The 27,174-nt window shown below is 40.2% G+C and overlaps 1 protein-coding gene across 1 annotated transcript in view; it reads left to right on the forward strand.

The window, feature by feature from the left end:
* The window catches only part of LOC122811489 (sodium/potassium-transporting ATPase subunit alpha-1), a 990,310-nt gene that overhangs the window by 917,829 nt on the left and 45,307 nt on the right, over window positions 1–27,174 (forward strand). Inside the window, exons 19-20 of the mRNA XM_044083359.1 lie at window positions 11,711–11,856; window positions 12,826–12,956. Coding sequence (XP_043939294.1) covers window positions 11,711–11,856; window positions 12,826–12,956 — 277 coding nt within the window. The remainder of the gene's footprint in view (window positions 1–11,710; window positions 11,857–12,825; window positions 12,957–27,174) is intronic.

Genomic DNA, 27,174 nt, shown 5'->3' on the forward strand with positions numbered 1-27,174 from the left:
CCAGACAGACCTTCACAAGTGGAAATTGAGCTTGGTGGTTTTTCCAAGAATTGATCCAGTTGTGGAGAACTCCTCAAATAGATCTCTCTGCCTCCATTTTCCTCAGGCACTCAAATAAACTATAATTCAGGATTCCTTGAAAACAGGCCTGGAAAACAGATGCTTTTTCATTCATTTGGATGGAAAGTTCCTGTATGCCTTTCAACCCTTTCCACTAATATCCAGGGTCATACAAAAGATTCAGAAAGACTCTCCAAAGATAATTGTGACCTCCTTTGGCCTAGGCAACAGTGGAACTCTTTCCTGTGATCACTGTTGCAGTATTACTAACCACTAAGCTATCCCACTAAGGATAGCTGAACATCTGGTCAGGATACCAAAGTCTAGGCATCTTCCTTTCATGCCATACATCTGACAAATGACCAAATTATGCCAATATTTTGATGTAAATAAGGGACATATGGATGTGCATTACCTCAGAACTTTCTCTCCATCAACCGTTTCACTGAACTTGCATTTCTTTGTTGGCCTGTCAGATGTGCGACCATTTCCTTGGGCATATAAGTATCAGCATTGAGAAGTTTCCTCTTTTTCTTATTTTTTGACAAAAATTAACCTTTTCATGTCAACTAAGAATGGAAAAAGTGATTAAGGGAGGCAAATACCTTTCAGGGACAGCCACACTAAATGTCTTTTTTTTTTACCTAGGAGCCAGTCACTACTATAAAAGTGCTCTATTTGTCAATCTTTATCAAGTGGGTATCCTTTTATCTTACTTGTGTAAGCTGTTCAGGGCTGGCATATTATTTCATAAAACCACATCTGTCAGCCATTTCTGCTTGTCTTCCCTTTGCTATAGATTTTTTGAGGCAAACAGTTTTTAAAAGACATCCTTCATTTCAGGCCCCCTAGAAAATCCATCCCTCCTCCTTGGGACCTGAATTGTCTTGAAAAAGGTAATTCTTCCCTCTTTTGAGCCTGCTTTCACTGCTTCTTTAAAATGTTTTATGTGGGATGTCATACTGTTAGTGGTCATTACATCTGCCAAAAGGGTTCAGAACTTCAAGTTCTCATGGCCTCTTCTCCATTTTTGGAATTTGTTAAAGATAGGGTTACACTCTGGACTAAGCCTTATTTTTTACCTGCGGTGGTCAATGTGCTGTCTTTGAACCAGACTATTAATCTCTCTAATTTTTCCTTCCCCTCAAAACAAGAGTGAGATAATTTTGCATTCTTTAGATGGTAATAGACAGCTGAGGTTTTACCTTGGCAATCCAAGTCTATTAGAAAGTCAGACTAGCTTTTCATTTTCTTCAGGTCAGAACGTTGAATCTTCCTATTTTCAAGCAAACAGTTTCCAGATGGATCTCTATTGCTGTTTCCTTTTATTTCTGTTTTTATGGTAAGGACCTTCCAGGTTTGATTAAAGCACGTTCTGCTAGACCTGTTGCTCTAAATCTGTTTTAGAAGCTGCTACTTGCTCCTCTGTACATACTTTTACCAAGAATTACAAAATTGATTTCATTCGTACTGCTAAAGCTGGATTTGCTAAGTCCATCTTATAAGGAAGCTTAGATTCTAATTCAGTTCATCATTCTTCCACCCTAGTACTTATAAAGCTTTGGAACTCTTTCCAGTGATTAGTAATACTGTAATAGTGATCATAGAAAGGACAAGGTACAGTTGTATAGGAACTTAGCATAACAGCAGATGTCACCTGATCATTGTTGCAGTGTTACATCCATCCTTCATTCCCTCTAACTTGTTCTTTTTTCTATTTAGACTGAAGTGGTATCCTTTTCCTCTCCCTTCGTTTATTAACATATATTTTTTTTGGTAACCTCTTGTTTCTGCTGCCTTCCTGGCTTTTAGGTATGAGGAAAGAAGTTGCTGAGGTAATTCACACCCATATGTTCTTTATGTACCTCATAACCTTGGCTCACTTTGGTCATATATCAGCTGTACCGCACAAGAGAAAGATGCCTTGGCATTGGTATCCTGGATGGACATTCAGCTATCCCTAGCAGGATATCCAAATGGTTGGGAATACTGCAACAGTGATCACTGCTATGGTAAGGTCATATACAACTGTACTGTCTTCCCTTCTTCTGAAAAATGACCAAGGGCAATTACCACAACCTTCCCCTGAGACTGGACTTACTCATACAAGACAGGGGTTGTTTGATAAACCCTCAACTCAAAACACTTTAACTGCTTAGATGATAGAATTCTAATACCTTTTAAACATCAGTTTTCTGAGTATGTGCAGCAAATACTAAAGGAGGCTAAGAAACCTGCTTCTAAGAAAATCGTATTTGAGCAAATGGGAAAGATTTTGTAGTTGGTGCCATAATAAGAATTAGGGCCCTTTTAAGGCCAGCATGCCTCTAGTCTTCAGTATTTGTGCAAATTACTATCCTTTGGCCTTTCTTACTCTTCTGTCATGAGTCATCTGTAAGCCATATATGCTTGTCTATCCATAGATCCCCCTTTTATACCCAGTCTCATGTCAAGCTTATTCATCCACCTAGAAAATGGATGGCTGCTACTGGGGGAATCTATTTGATAATATTTGTAAAAACTAACACTATCTCTATTTGAACCTGCTTATCAGACTGAGTTGAGGTTCTTAACTTGGAAAGCAGTGCTGGTTATTGCTCTGACCTCTGCAAGAAAAGTATCTGAGTAACAAGCTCTAATGGTGGGTCTCATTTTTCATAAAGGCAGGACATCCTTGAGAACAAACCCAAACAAAGGAGACCTCAGAGGCAAAAACACATGAGAAATTCACAACCCTCCACACCACATACCATGCATAGTCCATACATCAGTGTCTCGCAAACACTAAGGGCTAACCATAAGCTCAACATATTAGTCATAGGAGACTCCATTCTGAGACACACAGATGTGTCTCTCACCAGGCTGGATTAAGAGAAAGTCATGGTTAGTTGTTTGTCAGGTGCCAGAATCCACCATATTGCATACGCACTCAAGACTCTCAACAACAGATACTGTTATGAGTCTGTCATAGTCCATGTTAGCGTGAACGACTTGAGATGTACCTCCCTGGAATATATGAAGATAGACATGATTGAGCTTGCTGAACATGTGTCATAGGCAGGTATGTCCATAGCCTTAAGCAGCATTCTACCGTCACCCAGAATAATGTCTCAATACAAACAGAAAATGATTGACTTTAACAATTTGCTTAGTTTCTGGTGTCATTCCAGGTGGAATCCAGTACCTGACAGCCTGGGAAGATTTGATCAACGACCATGATGCTTTGCTAGAGATGGCCTGCATCTGTCTCACTTGGGCTTCAGGCTTCTGGCAAAGGCCCTTGCCTCTTCCATAGTGCCTTTTTTAGCAAAAGTCATGAGGTCGATACTACCAACATAAAAATTTCAACAAAAAGCAAATTAATGGTCATACTGCTAAACGCTAGGAGTTTAAACATGAAACTGCACTTATTGCAAACATTCATAACCCTGGAAGATGCTGACATTTGTGCAGTCACAAAAACCTTGTTTAAAGCTGCATAGAGTACCCCAGCCTTACCTGTTTACTCATCCTATCATACATTTAGATCCCAAAATGTGGGCAGCAAAGCCAAAGGAGGTGAAGTTTCAATATATATTAAAGATACAAACACCTCCAGGCTGGTCAAACAATATGACGCACAGGAGTTACTCCAGGTGCAGTTAACCGGTGACAAGGCCCAGATTCAAATTATAGCTACAGGCCCCCAAATTTGACTCAAGATACCCACTCCACCTATCTGGACCTCTTCAAATCTATCAAGATTCAACCCTTTACCCTGATCCTGGGTGACTTTAATTACCCAACCATAGATTGGAAAAACTACTCATGCCAGAACACAAATTCCCAGAGATTCCTCGATTTAATAAATGCAAATGCCTTGGAACAGCTAGTCCATACCCCCACAAGAGGTGATAATGCCTTGGACTTGATATTAACTAACATGAGTAACCACTGCAGCACCCCTATGGTATCATCCTCCCTGGTAAGATCCGACCATAAAATGGTAATTTTCAAAATCACCATCTCCCCTGACCTCCTCTAGCCAGGGTCAAACAAAAAAACTTCTCCAGAGCTGATTACAACCTCCTGAGGAATGGTATAAACAGTTTCACAACCCCCTCCCCCACTGTAGGAAGTGGCACCAATGTCCAAATGTGCACCAAATTATATGAGCATATATATAAATGCATGGAATCAGGAATACCTGACAACACAAAATCATCCTCCGCAAGAAAGAGTAAACCTGTCTGGTAGACATCTGCAGTAATTAAACTATATAACAAAAGGAAAAAATTGCTGTGCAGTCATCAATTCCCCAAGTGATGTGGACATCCTCCAAGAGGTTCTCTGCCAAACAAATGACTGGTGCCAGAAACATGGCCTTCAGCTTAATACCAAAAAATGCATCATCATTCCCTTTGGGGAGAGTGACGTCCCCACATATTATCACATTAATAACAAAGTCCTAAGTACACAATCAGTAGTGAGGGATATGGGCACCCAGGTTGATAGCAACCTGACTTTTGACCACCATGTTGCTTCTGTTGTATGGAAATCTTTCTACATGGTCCACCTCATAAGTAAGGGTATCTAATCCAGGGACAAAGAGGTCATAACATCCCTGTATTCTTCCCTTAAAAGGCCAATTATCGAGAACAATACCCCCTTCGGCATGTACCTCACAAAGCGCATGCAGCAACTGAAGAGACCACAGAGGTTCCTCACCAGGAGAATCCAGGGCCTCATACATCTACCCTACACAGATAGGCTAAAAGCCCTGTCCCTCTACTCAGTTTCATACAGACTCCTCAGAGGTGACCTCTGTCTGGCATACAAAGCAATCTCAGACCCCGCCTTGATGGGACTGCTGCATATCTGCAAGTCAAACTCCACTCGAGCAACCCGTACGCATGACCGCAACCTGGTCTGTGATATCAATAGGACTTGTCAGTGGGACATATTTGTGTCCCAGAGGATTCCCCATCTGTGGAATAGACTCTCCCTTCATGTCTAGCAGAGTACCTCATTATCCCTTTTTAAGTGCAACCTGGATAACTGGATGTGAAGCAGAAAATACACCCCTGGGATTCCACCTGTGTCCCTGCTGGGCAGGGGCTTTGGGTGCTGACTTGTCTAAACATGGGTTAAACTCTTGGCTAGGCTTATAAGAGCCTCAGGGCCAATAGCCTAGTAACCTCCTATGATCCTATAAATAAAGTGATTTCAGAGTTTACCTTGAGTCAAGTTGTTGATCTCTTTTCTTTTTTCCAGAACCTAAAAATGAGGAGGAGCAGATTTTGCGTACTCTGGCTACCCACAGACAACTCAGATGCTATCTTAACAGGAATAAAACCTTTGGGGATTCTATCAATTTTTCTTTTCCTATGAAGATGAGAAAGTAGGGCAACCAGTGTCAAGGCAGATAATTTCTAAATGGTTGTTGCATGCTGTTACCTTTTGTTATTCCCATCATAGCAAGTCACTTCTTAGGACCCATTTTACCAGGTCTTGGCTTCTTCAATAGCGTTTTGGAAAGGAGAGGTCTTCAGAAGTATTCTAGAGGCAGCAGCCTGGCCCTCTGTGCATATTTTCACTAAACCTACAAACTAGATTCCTTTTCCAGGTCTAGAACAGGCCTTGCTAGGACCATTATTTAGGGAATCCAGGAACCTCCAGGGTTCCTCTTCCTCTTCCCAGTCCATGTAAGCTCTGGTATTCTACTCATAAAGCTTAGGATACTGCAACAGTGATCTAATGCTGAGCATAGTACAGTTGTGTAAGTAGATATTTAAATAGATCACTTTTTATGTATCCACTCCTTACTTCCATCCCTTTTTTATAAAATGTTTTTTCGCCAGGGTAAGACTTTTACATATTCCAGAATATCAGGGCTCTAGCCTCTCTTTTCCTTTGGTAAGAAAGCTCTGAAAGGTTTGGCACCCAAACCACTCATTTTCTGCAGCTTTGCTCAAGTCCATCAGTAGCTGAGGTACATGGAAGTTACTGCAAAGCTTTAGATACAGGCCATCTCTCATATACTTGACAGGAAATAACCCATACAGCTTTAGCTAATGCAGCAGTGATCTGTTCAAACATGTACTTTTATGGGCAGTTTGCTTACACAAGTGTACTGTCTTCTTCCCCACCATGGGCTGCTTTTGGCTCATCATGTGCATGCTGTAGTACAATCCCTCTGTGCTCCAAAGGTGCTACCCACTTTAATCATTGTGACATGTCACCATTCCTTACCAGAAAAACACCTTTTAACAGAAATCTGTATTTTTTGTTATACATGGCCTTAAAATTGCAGCTATACTGTAGATCACTTTCAGCAATTTTATTTGCATTGGGATGATGAATGAAATTATGAAACCACTGTATACATTCATTGTCATGCTGCATTTTTAACAAGTTAAAATCAGGCTTGTCACTATGTAAGTGCAAAACATACTCCTGTTATTGTCTTTTTTGCAGATGAGTAACTACATCTACACTTGCTTAGACTGGAGTAAAAAGTCCCAGGTTTTACCTTTCAAGGCACATTTCTTAGCCAGAGCATCAGCTAGATCATTTCAGTCTTTGTCTTCTCCATGCCCTTTTGAATGGTCTTTGACTTTTTCCAGTACACTTTTAAACCATGATTTTGCAATAACTGATTTGTAACCAAGATTAGTTTGGCAGGCACAACTCTTTTTCCATTAGAATTCAGCATGCATTTTTCCCTCTTTTCCCTCCAGCACAGCAAATGTGTAAGGGAATTATGTCAGTGCCTGTACATGTTACAGTGTCCTGAAAACTGAATTGTTCTGCTGTTTTTGCTACTACATATGCAGCTACTAATTTAGCATACCAGTTATTTTTGTGCCCATGATAGTAGTTGACAAGAGGGCAGGGTATAGTTTATCTTCAAAGAATAATACTCCCCTAAGCAGCAATACCTGTTTCTATCCTGTCTAAAAGAACAGCTATCAATATATGCTTTGAGAAGATTTTTGCATGCATTTACATCATAATGGGGGTGTCTGCTTTGCTGTCTGGCAAAGTCTAATGCAGAGTCCTGCTCAGGTGATTGCCCAGGCCTTGCATTTGCAGATCTGCCTGCATTGGACAATTGGACTCTTCGTTTATGGCATATTTATTTATTTTATTTTACATTTGTTGACCGGGATAGTCCGACTGGATGCATGTCCATTTTCAGTGGAGGCCCGGAGAGAAAAGCTCCATGGAATAACAAATCATCATAACATATCACATATTACAAATAACAAATATATTATTTACAGAGATTAGATGGTCAGACAATACAAATTACATATAGAATATTTTCAGTGATTAGAAGAGCAAACATTATAACAAATCGTCAGGTAGTGTTATTCAGCGAGATAATTGGATAAAATTACATAGTAGGCTACCTAGCAGATTTACACATTCCAGAGACAGGATAACCAGGCTTGATACAGTGACATAGCCAGTTTGTTCCCAGGTGGTGTTTGAACCTAGTTTTGAACTGACCAAGTGAAGAGAGTAAGGTAATATCAGCTGGTAGAGAGCACCACAATCTACCTACAAAATTTACGAAGAGTGAGTCACCAGCTGAGTTATTAGTTTTACATATCTGAATAAGGAGTCTTTTGGAGGAGCGCAGCGGTCTAGGATTATTATAGAGGGTGACAAGATCTTTAAGTGCAGGGGTATTGTTAGGGTTATATATGATTTTATGGGCCATAACCAATTGGTTATATAGTATTAGACTGGGTAGTTCAAGTCATCCGAGCTGGAGTAGAGTGATGCAGTGATGTGTCCTAAAAGGCAGCCCAGTGACAAACCTGGCAATGTGGTTATAACTGATTGACAGTTTGTTCATGACAGTCTTGTTAACATTAGAGGGGATGCATACAGAAGAGTACAGAGAAGATGTGATCGAGCTATGGCAACTTTGGCTGGGGGGGGGGGTAGAAAGGCTTTTATTCTGTAAAGTGATCCTAGTTTTTTGTTGATGGTTTTGATCAATTGGTTAACATGTAGGTCGAATTTTAGATTATTGTCTATAATGACACCTAATAGTTTAGTGGAGAGGTCAGGGGAGATTATTGTTCCATCATTTGCTTTTATTATAACGTTAATGGCAGTAGACCTTTGTGTAGGTAATAATAACAGCATTTTAGTTTTTTAGGATTTAGAATCAGACGTCATTGGGAAAGCCAGTTTTCTATTGTGTTAAAGGTGGTCTGAGTGGCTAACTGTAACTCTATTGGGGATGTGGCTTTGCAAATCAGGGTAGAGTCATCAGCATATTGGATACAGCTGACTTTTGGGATGACAGTATTCATATCGTTGATGAAAATGGAAAATAACAGGGGCCCTAATATAGAGTCTTGTGGTACTCCAAGGGTGTTAGGTAGTAGGTTAGAGAGTTTATTCTGCCAAAGAACAGCCTGCTGTCTACTACTTAGATAGGATTTAACCCGTTGAAGGGCTTTAAGATCTAGACCGAGTGTTTGCAGGGTGTGGATTAATAGTTGGTGGTCAACCATATCGAATGCCTTGGAGAGATCCAAGAAGAGGGCTGAAGAAATATGGTTATTGTTTCGATTATGGTTTATGGTATTAGTAAAGGCTAGTATGGCTGAGGTGGTACTGTGGTGAGGTCTGAAACTGTGCTGGGTAACTGCCATGAGGTGGTTATGGATTAGGTGGTGCATGAACTGTCTCTGAATAAATTTTTCCATAATCTTTGCAAGTGGAGAGAGTATAGCTATAGACCTATAGTTGGAAAATTCAGTAGAGCTACCTCCTTTATGGAGTGGGATTACATAGGATATTTTCCAGATAGTGGGAATTTTAGCTTCTTCTATGGTTCAATTGAGAAGTATCGATACCGGGTATGCAATAGCATCAGCTGATTTTTGTAGGTATTCAGCAGGAAGTTGGTCAGCCGATAGTGTGGTGGGTTTTAATTTTTTGATTAGGGTACGGATAAGTGATGTGGCGACAGGTTGAAAACAAAATGAGAATAGATTTCTAGAGGTGACACTTTCTGGGCCAAGGGAGCTAGGAGGTAGTTGGCTGGCTAGGGCCTGAATTGTTTCGGTAAAGAATCGGTTAAAACTATTTGAAACATCCTCTGGGGGTTTATCGGTAGTGGCAACTGGGACGGGGGTAGTAGTTTTTCCAGGGTGTAGTAGTTTATTCAAGCCTGCCCAAAACTTCTGATGGTTATTTTGATTTTCTGTCTGTAATTTGCAGTAGTATTGTTTTTTGTCTTGTAGTGTGAATTTTTTTGTTTCGTTCCTAAGCTGCCTGTATTTAATTTGATCTTGAGGGTGTTTAGTTGAACGTCATAAAGCCCAGGCTTTGTTTCTAAGGCTAATTTTGAGTCTAGTCTCTTTTGAAAGCCATGGTGCAGTTTTTGCCTTTGTTCTTTTTTTGAGCGAATAGGTGTGTGTAAGTCAAGGATCTCAAGGAATCTATTGTTAAAGTACACACCTGCTTCCTCTAAGGGGAGGAGTTTTAAAATAGACTAATTACATGATTTTAGTTCCTGTTGGAATTTGGCTGAGTCAAAGTTTTTGTTATTTCTAACATTTCTTAGTAAGGGTTGTTGGGGATTGATAGTTTTGTGCTTAATTATATACGTGAGATGGTGATCGCTTAGACTGTCGGAGAGGGTACCAGAGGTGTACAGATGGGGGTGACTATTGATGAGTACCCAATCAAGTATGCTTTCTTTTTGGTTGGGATTACCTACCCTAGTAGGGGTGTTAATGATTTGTGTAAATGAGTGTAGGTTAATATGGGTGGTTGGGGATTCTGATGAACAGGTGGCCCAGTCTATATTGAAGTCTCCGAGAAGTAGGGTTTCTTGGGGGTAGTGACTAGATATCCAGTGTAAGGTGTTTTCAAGTGTAGCTATATTGTTAGCTGGGGGAATATACATGCAGATGATATAAATGCATTTACTTTTGTTAAGTTGCAGTTTGGTGGCTAGAATCTCTAAGTTGTTAATCTGAGGTGGTTGTACTACATTTGTGGTTACATTCATCTCTGATTTATAGAGTATAGCTACCCCACCCCCCCTTCCTGGAAGCACGGTCCAGTCTGTGTATGTTATACCCAGGAGGTAGTACTTCACTGTCTGTAGTGGTACGTTTTAACCAGGTCTCTGATAGACAGAGAATCTCAGGAGAGTGAACAGCAAGGAGTACATGCAGTTCATGTACCTTATTAATGCTTCTAATATTAGCATGACAGGTTAGGAGAGAGTTAGACGGTCTGGAAATTGTAGGTTTGTAGCTTAGGTTACAGGTAGCGGGGGAGTATGTGTCTAAGGTGGATGGGCCAGGGCTGGGGTGTATGTCTCCACCAAGTAACAGGCTAGGCCTAAGCTTGGAGATAAGTTTCAGGAATTTGTCTACACGTTTGTGGTAGAGTTTGATTCTAGTGCTAATTTTCCTAGAGTTGATATGTAGGAAGTGGGAACAAAATGTTGGATATGTCCGGGTACTGTAAGTATGGTTGAAAGTGGGATGATTGACAACTTGGGTGATAGTATGGGCCTTTGGAACTTGAAGTCCTGTGAGACACTGATTTTTATATAAGGTAAGGAAGTATGGGGCTAATAGGAGGGGTAGTAAAAAGCAGTGCAACATTGTTTGGGATGTGGCTTGAGAGGTAAGAAACTGTTATACCTTATATATTACCTCATATTATATTATGATTCCTCATATTTTATGTCCAAAGGTTTGTACTGGAGGGCTAAAATTCAGGCCACTATTTGGCTACCAGACACATTACCATCCCTTAATTTCTGGCTTCCCAGAAGGGCAGTGGGCTGATGTAGTGTCTGTACCACAGCCTTTTTGTCACAAATAGAGTTTTTGACTCTGTATTGCTCATATATTAGAAAAGAGAGCCTTTTCACACTCAGAGAATATTTTTTTCTACCTATCTTAGTTTCTTTCTTGCATAAGCTATAATACAGTGACTAGAGTAATGTTTTTGATATAGTAGGACATCACTGATGCTACTGTCAATATATCCTGTTTCTAAATAGAAATCTTTATTTGTCTATGGAATGCCAGACACTGGGACTGATTCAAGCTACCTTTTAAAGTTTGCATGGCTTTTTCAGGCTCTTATTCTTATCCCAAGGGTTCCGGTTCTGATTTTTTAGCAACTTGGTAAGGGGATATGCCACCTCTGCATAGTTCTGAATAAACTATGTAGGATAATTGCAGATACCTACGATGTTTCTTTGCTCCCTCATATTTTTGGAGGATTGATATGTTGGATAGCATGCCCCATCTGGTCCACTTTCATACCCTAATAGTTGATATTGCTTCTGAGCCACTGTCCTTTTGCAAGGGAAAATTTAGTTGAAGCATTCTTGATCTGGTTTAAAACAAAAGTTACTTCAGGAAGATGTTACTACTTCTTTTACAAGTTTGTTGTAAGTATTTATGTGAAGTAGTTGTGTGCATATTAACTGCAGTAGATTTCTTTCAAGGATGGTTTTTTTGAAGGGTGCAAAAACATTTATACAATTTAATCTTTAGCAGAAGTAGAACCAATTAACCAATTATGGATAATCAGTTTTAAGAATGCCTTTAAAGGATTAAGCATCATATGCTGATTTTTTTAAATAAATTTTTTTTTTCATTTTATTTAGGAATGATTCAAGCCCTTGGAGGTTTCTTTACATACTTTGTAATTCTTGCAGAAAATGGTTTTCTACCCAATACTCTGCTGGGGATCAGAGTAGATTGGGATGATAAGTGGACTAATAATTTAGAGGACAGCTACGGACAGCAGTGGGTAAGAGTTTGCTCAGATTGTAGTTCTGTTTTCCTTCATTGACTTTTCATTTTGGAGATCTCCTAGCCTATCTAGAGCAAGTAGAAAAAGTCTTTCTTTGTTTGCTTTTCCATGGACCTGTCCTTGTTAATCTTTCCAATGTTTTCCTCTCCCTTCTGTTTCATTGGCTTGTGAAAGTGAAGTGTACAGGCCGGATCTCGTCATTGCACTTTTCTGGTATCACAAACACAATGTTCAAGACTCATTAGGCATATAGCATTTAACAGTACTGATATGAATGCAAGTTACTGAACACAGGTGTTAATGAAATAGTGCTTAGCAGAAGGTTCTGATAGTTTGATGTAGTGCCTACTAATATAAAAAGTGAAAATCTGTTTAAATTATATATTTTATATTTGTTTACAAAATAAAAGCATATTTTGATGAAATATATTTCAGATATAAACTACTAAGCCATCTGCAGGGGTGAAGTGTACATGTCCTTGAATATGTGGTATTATTGTGGAGATTCCATAATATAGATTTATGCTGAAAATGATATTGGTGATATTGTTTGAAGAGGGTGCTTATTCATCTCACTCTGCCACTTTTAGGCCCTTATACATCTATTTATCAGTTTATTAATATTGTGTGGGGAGGGCCACTAATCCTTTTTTTAAATGTAGAAATCATAGGGCTTATCTTTCTGTACTTTTATTATACATTGTGCTTTGATTGGTGAGACATCACGATGTGCTCATGCTTAAGTAGTTGTGTTTTTCTAACTACTTTATTTTCTGATTGGCACACTTCTCCTTCACCTGTTTGATAGGTTAGTGTTGACGATCACTATTCTAACAACCAAACTTGTATACCATGCTGCACTGCGTTGCTGCTTTTTAACATATTGAGTCATGCCTTTTTCTAAGAAACGAAATGTAGTAGTTATGGAATGCTTCAAAATTTCACTAGCATACTTTCTCATTATAGACTTATGAACAGAGAAAGATAGTGGAGTTCACCTGCCACACTGCATTTTTTACCAGCATTGTGATTGTTCAGTGGGCTGACTTGATTATTTGTAAAACGAGAAGAAACTCAGTTTTCCAGCAGGGAATGAAGTAAGTAAAATAATTATGGGATTATTTGAAATAAATGTATTATTGATTATTTATCACATACTATTTTTGAGTTATCCATAAGTGCATGATGTAAACTTTGTATTCTGCGGCAATTTGTCAAAAGTGCTTAATCTGATGTTGCCAATCTTCATTCTATCCCCAACAATTGAGTTTGGATTCAATCCACTGGATCTGACTCCGATGCTCACAGCCACCAATCTCTGGAGCTTTTCCCTTACCTACAATGCACCTTGCCAATTACCTCAGATCTAATTTGCCATTTGTAGCTAACAGACGTGGTCTACCAGTTTCTGTCAAGCTGTATTGGACAAGTAAAGTTTTTTTTCTTCATATTTCCTCTTATTGAACAGTTCTTTTCCTTACCCTTTTAACGTTAGTGTTTACTGTTTGTGGATTAGGATCTCTACTGTTGTATTCTCCCTTGCCCTTATTACTTCATCATGTTTCCAACATACCATTATTGGTATTTCCTTGCTTCCCCTTCTCCTCTACTGTCCTTAGAGTGTTGCAATTCTTTCTTTGCTGTTTTTCAGTCCCCTTTCATACTCGGTACTGCTAGATACTATCGTTAGTATCTCCCTTTTCTTACGACATGGTCGTAGTTCTTCATACCATTGGTGGTATCCCCCTGCTTTCTTCTTCTATCCTGTTTAAAAAAAAAAAGAAGAAGATGCTTACTATTTTGAATGATCTTATCTTAACAATTTTGACATATTGTTGTTGTTGATATATATATATATATATATATATATATATATATTGTATGATGAATGACAAACCTGCAAGTTTCAAGAAATGTTCCAAATGTGGACATAAGTTGCCTATCCAATATGTACACTCATTTTGAATGTACTGCTTGGTTCCATTACACTTACAGGAAGATTGTTCGATTGGCCATGGATTTAGTCCGCGAGCTTTAACTGAACATAAAAATAAATTGATATTAAAAGGTCACCTCAATTCCTCTTTTGAAGTCATATCTCAGTCTCTAAAGTCGAAGCCTTCCATCTTGTCAAAATCTTCCTTGGACTCTTCACAGAAAAGGAGTGCTAAACATCCGGTCTAAACCCCGGATCAGAAAAAGATGAAAAATTTGGATTTGATGGCTCCTTTGAATCCTAAGACATCTAAAGTGATGAGTACGGCTTCGGCACAATCCAAGTTGGATCAGACAGAATTTTCCAATCAAACGCAGCCTTTGGAGACTCTATATTGTCCTCATACTAGATATTCTCTGTCGGTTGACCCAGTACCTGACAAGCTTCCATCACCATTTTTTGCAGAGGCCAGTATCCCTTTCCATTTACTTTACTTGTTCTTCCAGAAGTCTCACAGAAGAATGTGGACAGAGTGGTGTAAAAGATCCACTCGGCACAGGGGTAGATTAGTCTTCCCTCGGTGCCTACCCTTCTGGGTCAGGTTGCCTGACCTTCCACCACACCACCCCTGCAAGTCCCTCCTCTGACACAATTAGTTGTCTTAGAGCTTCAGAATCGCAGTCGTCCAGATGTGTCAGTCTCAGATATGAGGATCTTTGTATATTCAGACCCAACATCTTCTCTGAGACCTCTGTTCTTTTCGGATCTTGACACCTCTCAGAGCCAAAGCCTGCCTGCCAGGTCCAGGGTGCAGCATTTAACTCGGAAACTTTCAGAGCTGTCTCTGTTCCTTTGCTCCTTGGTGCGGGATAGTTCGGCTCTGGCTTCCTCCTTGGGGTAGTGCCAATGGATCAGAGAGAAGGGACAATTCAAAACCCAGTTTCTCAGATCACAGCCTCTCTCTGGATCCTTTGAGCTCTGGCTTTGAGGCTGTGAAGAGAGTTTTCACTGCTTCGCAGTCTTGACGGAATCTTCCACCTTAGATCCTACCTATTCCACATGATGGAAAAGGATGTGCAAGAGGAAGCACCTAGACTCCCCACAGGAGTCCGTCACAGAAGACATGGATTTTGAAGAAGGCAAAGTTCCCTATGGACACCTTCTGAAGATATTCCCTTGGGAGACATACTAGAAATCCTGTAACAGAGAGGGGGCTGGACATTTTCCTACCCTGCACCGGAGGAATCCATTCTCCTAGAAGCTTTTGATACAGTTCCCAATACTTCCTGGGTGACTCCACCCACTGACGAGCTTATGGACTTGATCTCTAGGTGGCATGGAAGGAGCCTGACTCCACAGAACCCATACACCGGAGACCAGACAGGATAATGGCACTACCTGCGGACAGAGAGTTTTGGGGAAAGGGATTCCAGTTGATGCCATGGTTATTGCAGTGGCCATAAAGAAGGAACTAGGCGATGAGTGTTCCACTGTCCATCCCTCCAGCAGGGAGCTGCGGATGATGGACAGAGTGGGAAAGCATGTCTTTGCTTCAGCGACATTTGCCTTGTGATTTCTGAACTATCTGGCTCATTTTGTTAGACTTCAGAGAGATTTAACCAAAGAGTTATCGGGTACTCTCTCAGCAAACATCTCTGCAGAGGTTAAGGTTTCAGTAACTTCTCAGTTGGCAGCCCTTCAGTCTATATCCAATAGTTTCATGAGGTTAATTTCCAGCATAGCGGAAGGAACCTCTAGAGCTGCATGTTCAGGCATTTTCATAAAGTGGCATGCCTGGATGCACTCGTGCGATTTGGCGGAGCCATTTAAGTCCAATTTTGTCAATGCTCCCTTTGACAGAACTACTGTTTTTGGCCCTAAAGTCAAAGAAACATTGTCAAGGTGTGCGAAAAATGGTAAGACATTTTCTGCCATGGGCATACGTTTTTCCGCCCCCTAAAGATCCTTCTGCAGGAATCAAAGAAGTGGTAGGAAAATGTGATGCAAAAAATCCCAAGGTCTATTCCATGACACATGTAGAGGAAGTGCCCCAGAGGCAGAGCGGGGAACTCCTATGGACATCATCATACTCGTAGCAGAGGTGTCTTGCAAAACCAGGGTTCACAAGAATCTTTCTTTGATAAACCCTACCAGACATTTTCTGCCATGGGCATACGTTTTTCTGCCCCCTAAAGATCCTTCTGCAGGAATCAAAGGAGTGGTAGGAAAATGTGGTGCAAAAAATCCCAAGGTCTATTCCATAACACATGTAGAGGAAGTGCCCCAGAGGCAGAGCGGGGAACTCCTATGGACATCATCATACTCATAGCAGAGGCGGCTTGCAAAACCAGGGTTCACAAGAATCTTTCTTTGATAAACCCTACCAGCGCTCCTGAACAGAGGCCCGACTGTCCACCTCTGGAGACAGTCAGAGGAAAATTGTCCCTGCACCACAGAGCTTGGCTAGAATTAGCAAAAGATGCTTGGGTGCAGAGGATTGTATCCAGAAGTTGTATAATACCATTCCCTTCTACCTCCAATTCTCAGAAAAATCCACAATGTTCCATCCAGTCAGAGGGGTCAAGCAGCAATTCAGATCTGAAAGCTGCTAGAAAAATGAGTCATCCAAAAGGTCTCACCAGACCAGAGAGGATCCAGAATCTACTCAAGGTTCTTTTTAGTCCCAAAAAAGACAGGGGACTGGAGACCAATTTTGGATCTCACAAATTTAAACAAATCTATTCAACGAACCAAGTTCTGAATGGTCACTGTTCAGTCCATTCTCCCCTTTCTGGGCAAGGATGACGGGATGTGCTCGATAGATCTTCAGGATGCCTACTGTCACATAAAGATGAACAGGTGATTCAGAAAGTACCTACACTTCTGGCTGGGAGACAGTCATTACCAATTCAAAGTACTGCCCTTTGGACTCACCATGGCCCCCCAGGGTGTCTACCAAAGGCATGGCAGTAGTAGCAGCATACCTCAGACTGCTGGGATTCTGGTTGTTCCCCTGTCTGGATGACTGGCTCATTACCACTCCAACCAGGCATCAACTTATACAATCAAGAGATCAGGTTCTCCACGCCTTTGCTCACCTAGGAATAACCATAAACTAGAACAAATCACAACTTCAACCAAGTCAGACATTGGAAATTATTGAATCACTGCTCAGCACAAAGACTGCCATTGCTTCTTTTCCACCACATCAAGTTCTGACTGTAAGGTCACAAGTCAAGAAGGTTGTAGGCAATAAGTCAATCTCAGCCCGCACAGTCCTCTGAACTCTGAGTCTAATGGCTACAGAGATAGCCTTAGTTCTGTTGGCCAGTTTTTACATGCGGACCCTACAGCTGATGTTGGCTACTCAATGGACAGTCTTCCATCAGTCAGTGTTGTGTCAGATAAAAATTACCAATACTTGCAGAAGAGATCTCTATTAGTGGATCCAGTCTGATCAACTGCTCCATGGCCGTCCATTCATTCCCCAACAGCCCAAGGCCATAGTGACCATGGATGCTTCCCAGATAGGGTGGGGCTGGCATTATTTGGGGAAGATAGTCTAGGGTACATGGCCACCTGAAGAGGTCAATTTGCATATATGTGTCCTAGAGATGATAGCAGTGCCCTTGCTGTTGCAAGCATTTCAAGATGTTCTTCTCCCTGGGACAGTTGTGATTCAAACAGACAACATGTCAGTCATCTGGTACATCAACAAAAGGGGGAACTAGATCTTACCCATTATGCTGAAAAGCACATAGGGTACAGCAGTGGATGAGCTCTTCAGACTGCTTTCTTTTAGGGATGCACATTCTGGGAAGATCTACTGTGATTGTGGACAAATTGAGCAGGTGCATACTATTTTCACATGAGTGGTACTTCAATGAGAAAGTGGTGGAAGAGATTTTCTGTCAGTGTAGCCAGCCATGCTGTGTTCTTTTTGCCTCTCCCCTAAACAACAAGTGTAGCAACTACTATGCCCTGATTCCCCCACAGAGACAGTCACCGAGAGATGCTCTACTTCACAATTGACTCCCGGTCTCCTTTATGCATTCCCACCAACCCTATTGATTCCAAAATTTCTGCAGAAAGCTGCAAGCTGCCAGGTCGAAGAGCACACTGATCCTCATTGCCACCTATTAGTCTCAACAAATTTGGTTTCCCTTTCTATGCCTCACCCGGTTTGACCACCATGGAACGTAGATCCATCTCCTACCTCCTGTCTCACCCAGCAGGCATGTCACACCCAGATATACCAAATCTCAATACTGACTGCTTGGCTTCTCCAGTTCCATTAGTAGCCAGACAATCTATGCTCTCATCAGCTGTCCAACGTATAATTCTGTCTTCCCATAAACCCTCGACAAGAAAAACATATTCAAGTAAATGGAAAAGGTTTGCCATTTGGGCTCAGCATCATAAACTTGACCCATTTTCAGTCTCTATTTATCACATCTTAGATTTTCTTGCACACATTTTTCAAACTTGTGCTAGTACTTAAACCATTAGGGTACAGTTAGCAGCAATTTTAAATTAGCTTACAGGATTGGCTGACACACCCATAGCTTCTGACAATCTGAGCAAGGCCTTCTTAAAAGGAAAACTCCTTCTAAAGCCTCCTTTTAAAGACACTAGACCTCCATGGGACCTACATTTGATGCTGCAGTCTGTTACACAACCTCCCTTTGAACCAGCATCTACATGTGACCTTAAATATGTCTCATGGAAGACGATTTCCTTGATTGCCATCACTTCCACAAGAAGAATTTCAGAGATCCAAGCACTATCTTCCAAACCTCTTACTTGGTTTTTCACAAAGATAGAGTGACTTTATGTACCAAGCCATCCTTTCTTCCAAAGGTAGTGTCAGAATCCAACATAAATAGTACTATCAATTTGGCAGTATTTTTTTCCTAAATTTACCAACAAAGGAGAACATATCTTACATTTACTGGATGTTCATAGACAATTGCAATTCTATCTGCATAGAACAGAAAAAGTCAGAAAAGCAGACCAACTATTTGTTTCCTTCTGTGGACCAAAACTGGAAAAATTGATTTCTAAAGTTACTCTATCAAAGTGGTTAACAAACTGCATCTCCTTTGTCTATAATAAATTAGGCATTTCTCTTATACATCCTTTGAAAGCACACTCCTCTAGATGTGTGGCTACTTCCACAATTTTTCAGTCTAAGATGTCTGTGGATAACATTTATGCAGCAGCAACTTGGGCTACTCCTCATACCTTTATCACTCATTACAAATTGGCTCTGGTCTCCAGAGGTAGGGCATCATTTGGTTCTGTGGTGCTCAGGATTATCCTTCCTTGAGTCCGCCCTGGATACAAGTAGCTGGGGACACTATCCCATTCGCTGAGGATAGAATGAAGATTGACAACATCAGATAAAAAAGTTATGTACTCACCATAATGTTCCATCTGTGTTGTCGATCTTCATTCTTCCTCAACTCCCCTCCTACCTACCCCTGTTCATGACTTCTAGGGGAACGAGCATTTACATGTAAATTAAACATTTGATTTATGCACTTAGACGTGCATTGCTTTAAGAAACTTGTTTTATTGATTCATATGACTCTAAGAAGGTCAAATGTCTTTATGTGTCATACTTTATCTGATGAAGTCTTGGTGGAAACCAGGACAAAAGCACTTATTTTAAACTTTTAATTTAGGTTTATTTTATTGCTTCATTAAATGTTGACAGTTTATTAAACGTTGGATTGTTTGCGTATACTGCTTGTAGCCTACTTGCTTTCCGTTCATTTTCTTTTCCTGGTTCTACTGCATTGGTGCTTGTTTCAACTGCAGAGAGGTCCACATTTTGAGTCAGTTTTGAGTTTGTTTTTATCTTCTGAATCTTCCAAATGAAAGACTCAGAATGTTAAGCACCTTTCCTCTCCCTCTACCCCAACTTTGAAAGAAGCTAAAGAGGAATGTTCCTATTTTGCTAAAGGTCTTTTTAAGACTTTTCAATCACTTCAGCCTGCTTCTCCAGCATCTGCTCATTCAGAAATAAGTAGTACCCCCTTCTCCTCCAGATTCAGAGTCAGATTCTGATGCTGAACAGGTGAGATTTGATTATACTTTCCAAATGTTTTCTTCTGAAGAGTCGGAATCAGAATCTGAAGAACATATTTTCTTCATACTCTCTTTGAAAGAAATGTCTTTTTCTGATACAACTGGAAGGATGAAAGACTTGTTTAAATGTGCATATAAGGAATATCTTAGTCACAGCAGAGGTACTATGACCTGTTACAAATAAAACCCCCCCAAACCTTTGCTTATACCCCCAATTACTGGAGCACTAGCAGATGCCTCTAATGTTGCCAGTACTTATGATAGTCAGGCATCAGCTCATAGAAAACTAAATAAACGTAACAAGGTATCTTAAACCCATAAGTATATTTTCCGTAACCCTATGGCTGATCCTTCTGTGATTTCCTTATCAAAGCCTTTTGATTTTAAACATGTATCTGCAACAAACCCAGCTCCCTCCACTCCTGAACCTTTCATCCCTGTCTTCTTTGTACTCCTATTATACTCTTCAATCCATTGCCCAGCTACCTGTTTAATTTCAGTCTAACTCTTGCATGTACATTATAGTGTGTTACCTAAAAATCCATGCCTATTATTGCTACTGTCTAGCCCTCTAAGCATTCGTGTAACTAAATTGTATTTTTGTGTATTCTGTAAAGTATAGACTTCTTGCCATTTATGTAACTGAAAGTTAATTTCTGTATAATTTGTATGTGGAGCTTTTCTCCGTGGGCCTCTACTGAAAATGGGCTCTCCAAGGCCCAGTGGACTTTCCCGGTAAACAAATGCAATAAATAAATAAATAATAATAAATAAAAGGATGGAAGACCCTTTGCTGGAATTGGGAAAATGTTTGTACTTCTTCAACCTTTCCCTTTAAAATTGTCAGCTGTCGTGTGCTTGTCAGCTGTCGTGTGCATATGTCCAAATACCTCCTTGCATCATATGCAGACATGAAGAAGGTGATAACAGACTTACCCGCTTCAGAGAATAAGTGTTCATTACTTTCAAAACTTTCCCAGTCACCCAGGTTACCAAACATTCTTTGAGATGGTGTTATGTTGCTGCAGATACAGTAGCCAGAGCTGCAACAACTGGATCAGTTGTGTGTAGATATGCATGGCTGCAAACCATGCATACATGAATAGGTGTGCATGGTTATGAATCCCACATTTACCAGAAGATGTCAAATCTGAAATCCTTAGTGTTTGTCTTGATAGAGAAGTTCTATTTAGCATTGCACCTGCTTTGTTTGTTATTTAGAAATCTTTGTTCATAGTAGAGAAATATTTCTTGAAAGGTTTAGACTGCTGTCAGGATAAGGAGGGAATGAGAAGGGAGGGAGGGAAAGATGCCATAGTCAGTTTTCCTGGACTGAGCTTAGAGTTGTACCTCCTTTTTCTTTTTAGAGGTGCACTACTATTGCTTTTTAAATGTATGTTTTCATGACTTTTGCTGTGATTGTTTAAGTAGCTTCCAGTAAAACAGCCAAGTGCTATTTTACTATTAATAAACAGGTTGACTGAGGAAAGTTTAGAAAGTAATGAAGACTTAGTCTGTGAAGCAGGTAAGTCTACTGTTACCTTTTTCATGCTGATGTTCTTAAGAGATTTGATGAAAGGGGGAAACTGATGCAAGGGGCAAAGCAAATGTTCCATTCTCCTATACTAAATTAAAGAAGAAATTTCCCTTCCGGCACTGGGCTATTTTACTAGAAGCCATGTAAACAATCAGAACAAAAGTCAGGAAAACAGGCATTTAAAATGCAATAGCAGTGCAGGTGTAAGGAAAAAAACCCTCCAAGCTCAGTCCAAGAACACGACTATGGTCTCCATCCCATCCAAGCTCAGTCCAAGAACATGACTATGGCCTCCTTCCCTCCCTGTCCATTCCCATCTCATCCTTACAGCTGTCTAAACCTTTCAAGAAATATTTCTGTACCTCTTTTACTGTGGTACTAGGTTACAGCAGATTATTGTGTACCAGAAATCATTCAATAACTGATACAGGTGGCAATGGGAATACCTTTCTTTGAACCTTGGTATGCCATCACATCCTCAAAATCAAACCCACCTTTTTGTTGACATGCTTTCCTGGGAAGCAATTAAACTTGTATCAGAGGGTCAAAAAGGGAAAAGAGTGTATTCAAGAATATGTCTGGTACCAAAGAAAGAAGGAAGAAACATGGAGACCTGTTTTGGACCTTTGTTTCTTAAATTTCTATTTCAGGGTTCCTAGTTATAAATATTTACCTTGCAGTCTCTCTTTCCTCTGATTCCTCATCTAAGTTTATTGTCAACCTTTGATCTAAAAAATGCATATCGCCATATACTTATATACAGAGACTTTAGATGCTTTTTAAGAGTTTTTGTTTGTGGTTCACATGTTCATTTGTCTTCTTTACTCTTTGGATTGTTCACAGCATCAAGGGTATTCACAAAGTGTATAGTACCTGTGATTGCTTTTTGCTGGTTACAAAGTATCCGCATCTTTCCATACTTGGATAACTGCCTATTTTTTGCAGAATCTGTTCTAAACTGCTAAGAATTTCTCCTCTTTGTCAGAAATCTGTCTCAGAACTTAAACTCAGTCCGGAAAAGTACTCTATCATTTCTTCTGACAGAATAACTTTGCTAGGATGCCACCTAGACAATTATAAATTATGACATTTCTGCATCAGGGAAAAAAAAGTATCTTTCTACCAGGAACTGTTTCTCTGGTTCTTAGCAATATCTAACTACAACAAGGGAATTTATCAGGATTTAGGGATACACAAATTCTACAGTTTTCAGTATCTGTCTAGATAGTGTAGTTTCTGAACTCAGGCTGCATCCAGCATCAGCACCCCATGTATTTTTCAGATCCCTTTACTAGTCTTTATTAAGAAGGAAATTCAGTTGTGGATAGACTAATTTATTCTGGATCTGGGTCTTTAAAATTTCCCGTCTGTCCCTTCTCAGTCTATAACTACAGATGCCTCAGACTTTGCCTGGGGGAGGGGGCTACATCAAGGAGGTTCAAGATACAGGGTTTGTTGGGATCATCATTTCAGAAACAAACATTTTATTTATTTATTTTACATTTGTTGACCGGGCTAGTCTAGCTGGATATATGTCCATTTTCAGTAGAGGCCCGGGGAGAAAAGCTCCACACAAAACATAAAAGAACAGACTTGTTAATAAAAACATACAATAAAATAGAAATAAACATCAACTTGTTAATAAAATCAACATACATTATGGAACTCAAACAGTTAGAGATCATACATAAGTTCGATCAGTTTCAAAACAATTTTACCTAGTACATAAAAGATATGCAATATGGCATTTGCCATAGAGATAACGGTTAAAGCTCAGGGGGGAAGAGAAGTAGAAGGAGAATGTGAGATAAATAATAGCGATGGGACAGGAGTCAGGAAGTGAGAGAGGAAAAGAAGGAAGACAGTCAAAAGGAGGTGAGAGAGCATAGTAGGACAGCAAGGGTAAGAAGCAGGGTAGATGCTAAATATTAAGCAAACAGAAGGGTTAAAGGTACAGATGCAATGAAAACCCAGACTCCTGGACATTTTTTTGGTATTTGCAGACAACACCATTGTCATATAGTACACAAGCAAACAAAGGGAACCAGGTCATACACCTATGCAGATGAGCTATGATAGCCTTTGAACTGGCAAATCAATAGAAACTGCATTTTCAGCCAACTTAAAATCTGTCAGAGCACAATAATGTACAGACAGTCTGAGCAGGGCTAGGACAGACTCCTCCCCAAGAATGGATGTTACACATGGTGGTCTTCCAGGAAATAATTTGCCTGTGGGGATCTGTCCAAGGAGATCTGCTTATGTCTATTTACAACATACAGTAAAAATATTCTGCTCCAGGGCTCCTTGTAGAAAGACCTGGAAGGCAGTTGCCTTTTATTGCCATGAAAGGGAAGGTTTCTATATGCCTTCTCCCCTTTTTCTCTTAAAAACAGAAATCTTTTAAAGATACAAAAGGGCTTTCAAAGATAGTCCTGGTAACTGCCTTTTGGCCCAGACAGCAGCATTTCTCCTTTCTCTTTGAGTTGGTCAAGTGCAGTTACCACAAACTTCTCCACAAGATGGACTTCACACACAGGGCAAGGGATCTATTATTCACCCAATCCTCCAGTTTCTACACCTGATGGCCTGGGTGATATAATGTTGATCCCTCGTGGTTACCTTCTTTTATGAGGACATGCTACAGGTGTTAAAGGAGGCTAAGAAACCTGCTAGTAGAAAAGCTTAGTTATTTAAGTGAAAGAGATGTTCTGGTTGCTGATGTAAAGTGAACTAATATGCTTAAAAAAGTAAAGCTCTTTTGATTCTTCAATATCATAAACATGATACATAAACAAAAAAGAAACACTGGTAATTACGAATGTTCTCAAAGCTCTCAATCATCTATAGTCCCCTAGATGCTTACAAATGATTACAGACAACACCAAAGTGATGCGGTACATAAACAAATGGGAAGAAAAAGATCTTACCCTCTGTAGAGATTAGCCATGGTAGCCTGGAATATAGCTTTTCAGCACAATGTCACTCTGCAGGCATCTTACAAACCATCAGAGCAAAATTTTTGTGGCAGAGAAGATGAGCGGGACCAGGACCGACCCCCCCATGAATGAAAACTGAATCAGAGGATCATTCAGAAATTGGTCCAACTGTGGGGAACACCTCAAGTCAACCTTTCTGCCTTCTTTCACCACAATCAGTTGCTCAAGGACTCCATGCAAGAATGTTCCTCCATGCTTTTCTATTCTTTCCACTAATATCCAGTGTCAATCTATAGATTCAAAAGAAGTCTCTGAAGATCACTGTGGTGACTGCATTCTGACACAGGGAACAGTCATTCTGTCTTCTGTTAGAAATGGCATAGGGCAAGTACCACAGGTTTCCTCACAGACTGGATCTACTCACACAGAACAATGGGTATTTTATTAATTCCCAATACCAAACAACTGCAACTAACTGCATGGATGATATAATCTTAATACCTTTTAGGTACCTGTTTTCTGATGATATGCAGGTATTAAAGGAGGTAAGAAAACCCACTACTAGAAATTCATATGTTAGTAAATAGAAAATAATTTCTATTTGGTACCAAAACAAGAACCAAGACCCTTTCATAGTTTCATAGTATAGTACTAGGCTATCTGCCCTGGGGCATTTGTAAGCCTAGCCATAGTGATGTGGCTTTTGCCACCCCATGAAATGGTACAAAAAATGTACAGAATAAATTTAGAATACTGTGCCTCTGTCTAGTAGTGACACAATGAAGGTCCCCTTATATAATAGAATTAGTTTACTGTGCCCCTGTCTAGCAGAGACACAGATGTGACCCCTGGGGTAAACTTACGATCTCTCATCCACTCATCAAGATTTCTCTGGAAGAGAGTCAGTGAGGGGCTCTGCCTAATACGAACTGGGATCTTGTTCCAAACATGGGAAGCCTCTGGGTTATGAATCTATCCCTCCAGCATGTCCTATTTAAACTTGTGCCGAGGTTTAAGTCTTTAGCGCTCGTGGTCCTGATGGATTTGGATTTTTTGAGGTGGAGCATGTCTATCAGATCCTGATTGGACATGGCCTTGTACGTCAGGCAGAGATCACCTCTGAGCAGGCGGTATGCTACTGAATAGAGCTGAAGTTTCTTTAGTCTGGCAGAATAAGACATATGTTGGAGACCCTTGATCCTCTTGATGAGGTACTTTTGTGGTCTCTCCAGCTGTTGCAAATGCCGGTTGAGGTACATACCAAATGGGGCATTGTACTCAATCATGGGTCTGATGAGGGAGGAGTATAGGGGTACAATGACATTCTTGGATCTGGATGTGAATCCCTTCATGATGAGGTGTGCAAGGTAGAATGTTTTTCTAACCACTTTGGCAACGTGGGTGTCAAATGAGAGGTCGCTGCCGACTTGGGTCCCTAGGTCTCTGATTACTTTTTCCATACTCAGTGGGTTGCTGTCTATGTGATAATTTGTGGGTACTTTGTTTTTCCCAAAGGGGATGACTATACATTTTTTGGCATTTAGATTAAGGCCGTGACTCCAGCACCAGTTGTCCGTTTCTGTGAGGCCTTTTTGTAGGATGTATGTGTCCGCTGGTGTATCGACTATGGCGCCTAGTTTGCAGTCATCTGTGAACTTTGTCAGCCACAGCCCTCCCATGTTTGCGTTAACATCTGAGAAATAAATGCCGAACAAGAGGGGTCTCAGGACAGATCCCTGTGGGACACCACTTGTGACTGGCTTTGAGTCTGACATTGCTCCAGCGATTTTAACTTTATGGGTTCTGTCCTTTAGCCAGTTTGCAACCCATCTAGTGACATAAGGGTTTACGTTTAAGCTGTTGAGCTTATATATGATGCCTGAGTGGGGTATTGTGTGGAAGGCTTTAGCCAAGTCCAGGTAGGCTGTATGGACTGCTTTGCCCTCATCAATGACTCTAGTGACTGTTTCGAAAAATAGTGTTTATCTAGTTTTGCTTTGAGTGAGTTACTAACCTCTGTCCTGTCTTACTTATCCATTAAATTTCATTTATCAGCCATGTCAGTATGTCTGCCCCTGGATCCCCCACTTTCAGTGCAATCTCATGTGAAAATGTTTTGGAAAGGGGTGTTGCATACCAAACCTAGAAAACAGGTGGCTCCTCCTTGGGATCTTAATTTTATCTTAATAAAAATTAAGTTGTGCTTTATTTGAACCAGTTCATCAGGCTGACACGAGGCTCTTAACATGGACAATAACTGTATTGAATGCTCTGACCTCTGAAAGAAGTGTAGCTTTAAATGACCAAAAAACAGTAAAAACGATCACATTAATGGAATTTTGGTAATTGTTTTTGTTCTCATAAAGAACTTCATCAGACAAATCCATAAAAACACTATTCCATTTAAATAGTCCATCCCATAATCACATGTTCACAGCCTCAATGTTTAAACACCTTCCTTCTCAGAATCACTTTCATTTAATCCTGGAAAACTGCAGGCATTAATCTTACTTGCCAGCAGTATTCCTTCCAATCTAACCATCCTCTGCTTCAAATCTTTTATCAAAATTATAAGCTTGATCTGCCATAGAAAAAACAAAATCACTTTTATTAATTTCATTTGAATGTGCTTGTAATACATGTTTTGCCAAAACATTGCCAACATCTAGCTTTTCAATAGCATGCAAATGCTCATATACTCTCATATAAAATTTCCTAGTCATTCTTCCTATATAAAAAGCCTGACATTCACAACACAAAGCAGTATAAACCAAAAATTTTAACTTACAAGTACATTTTTTTATATAACT

Source organism: Protopterus annectens, chromosome 9.part0 (assembly GCF_019279795.1).
Source record: "Protopterus annectens isolate FY-2018-M chromosome 9.part0, PAN1.0, whole genome shotgun sequence".
Taxonomy (NCBI): domain Eukaryota; kingdom Metazoa; phylum Chordata; order Ceratodontiformes; family Protopteridae; genus Protopterus; species Protopterus annectens.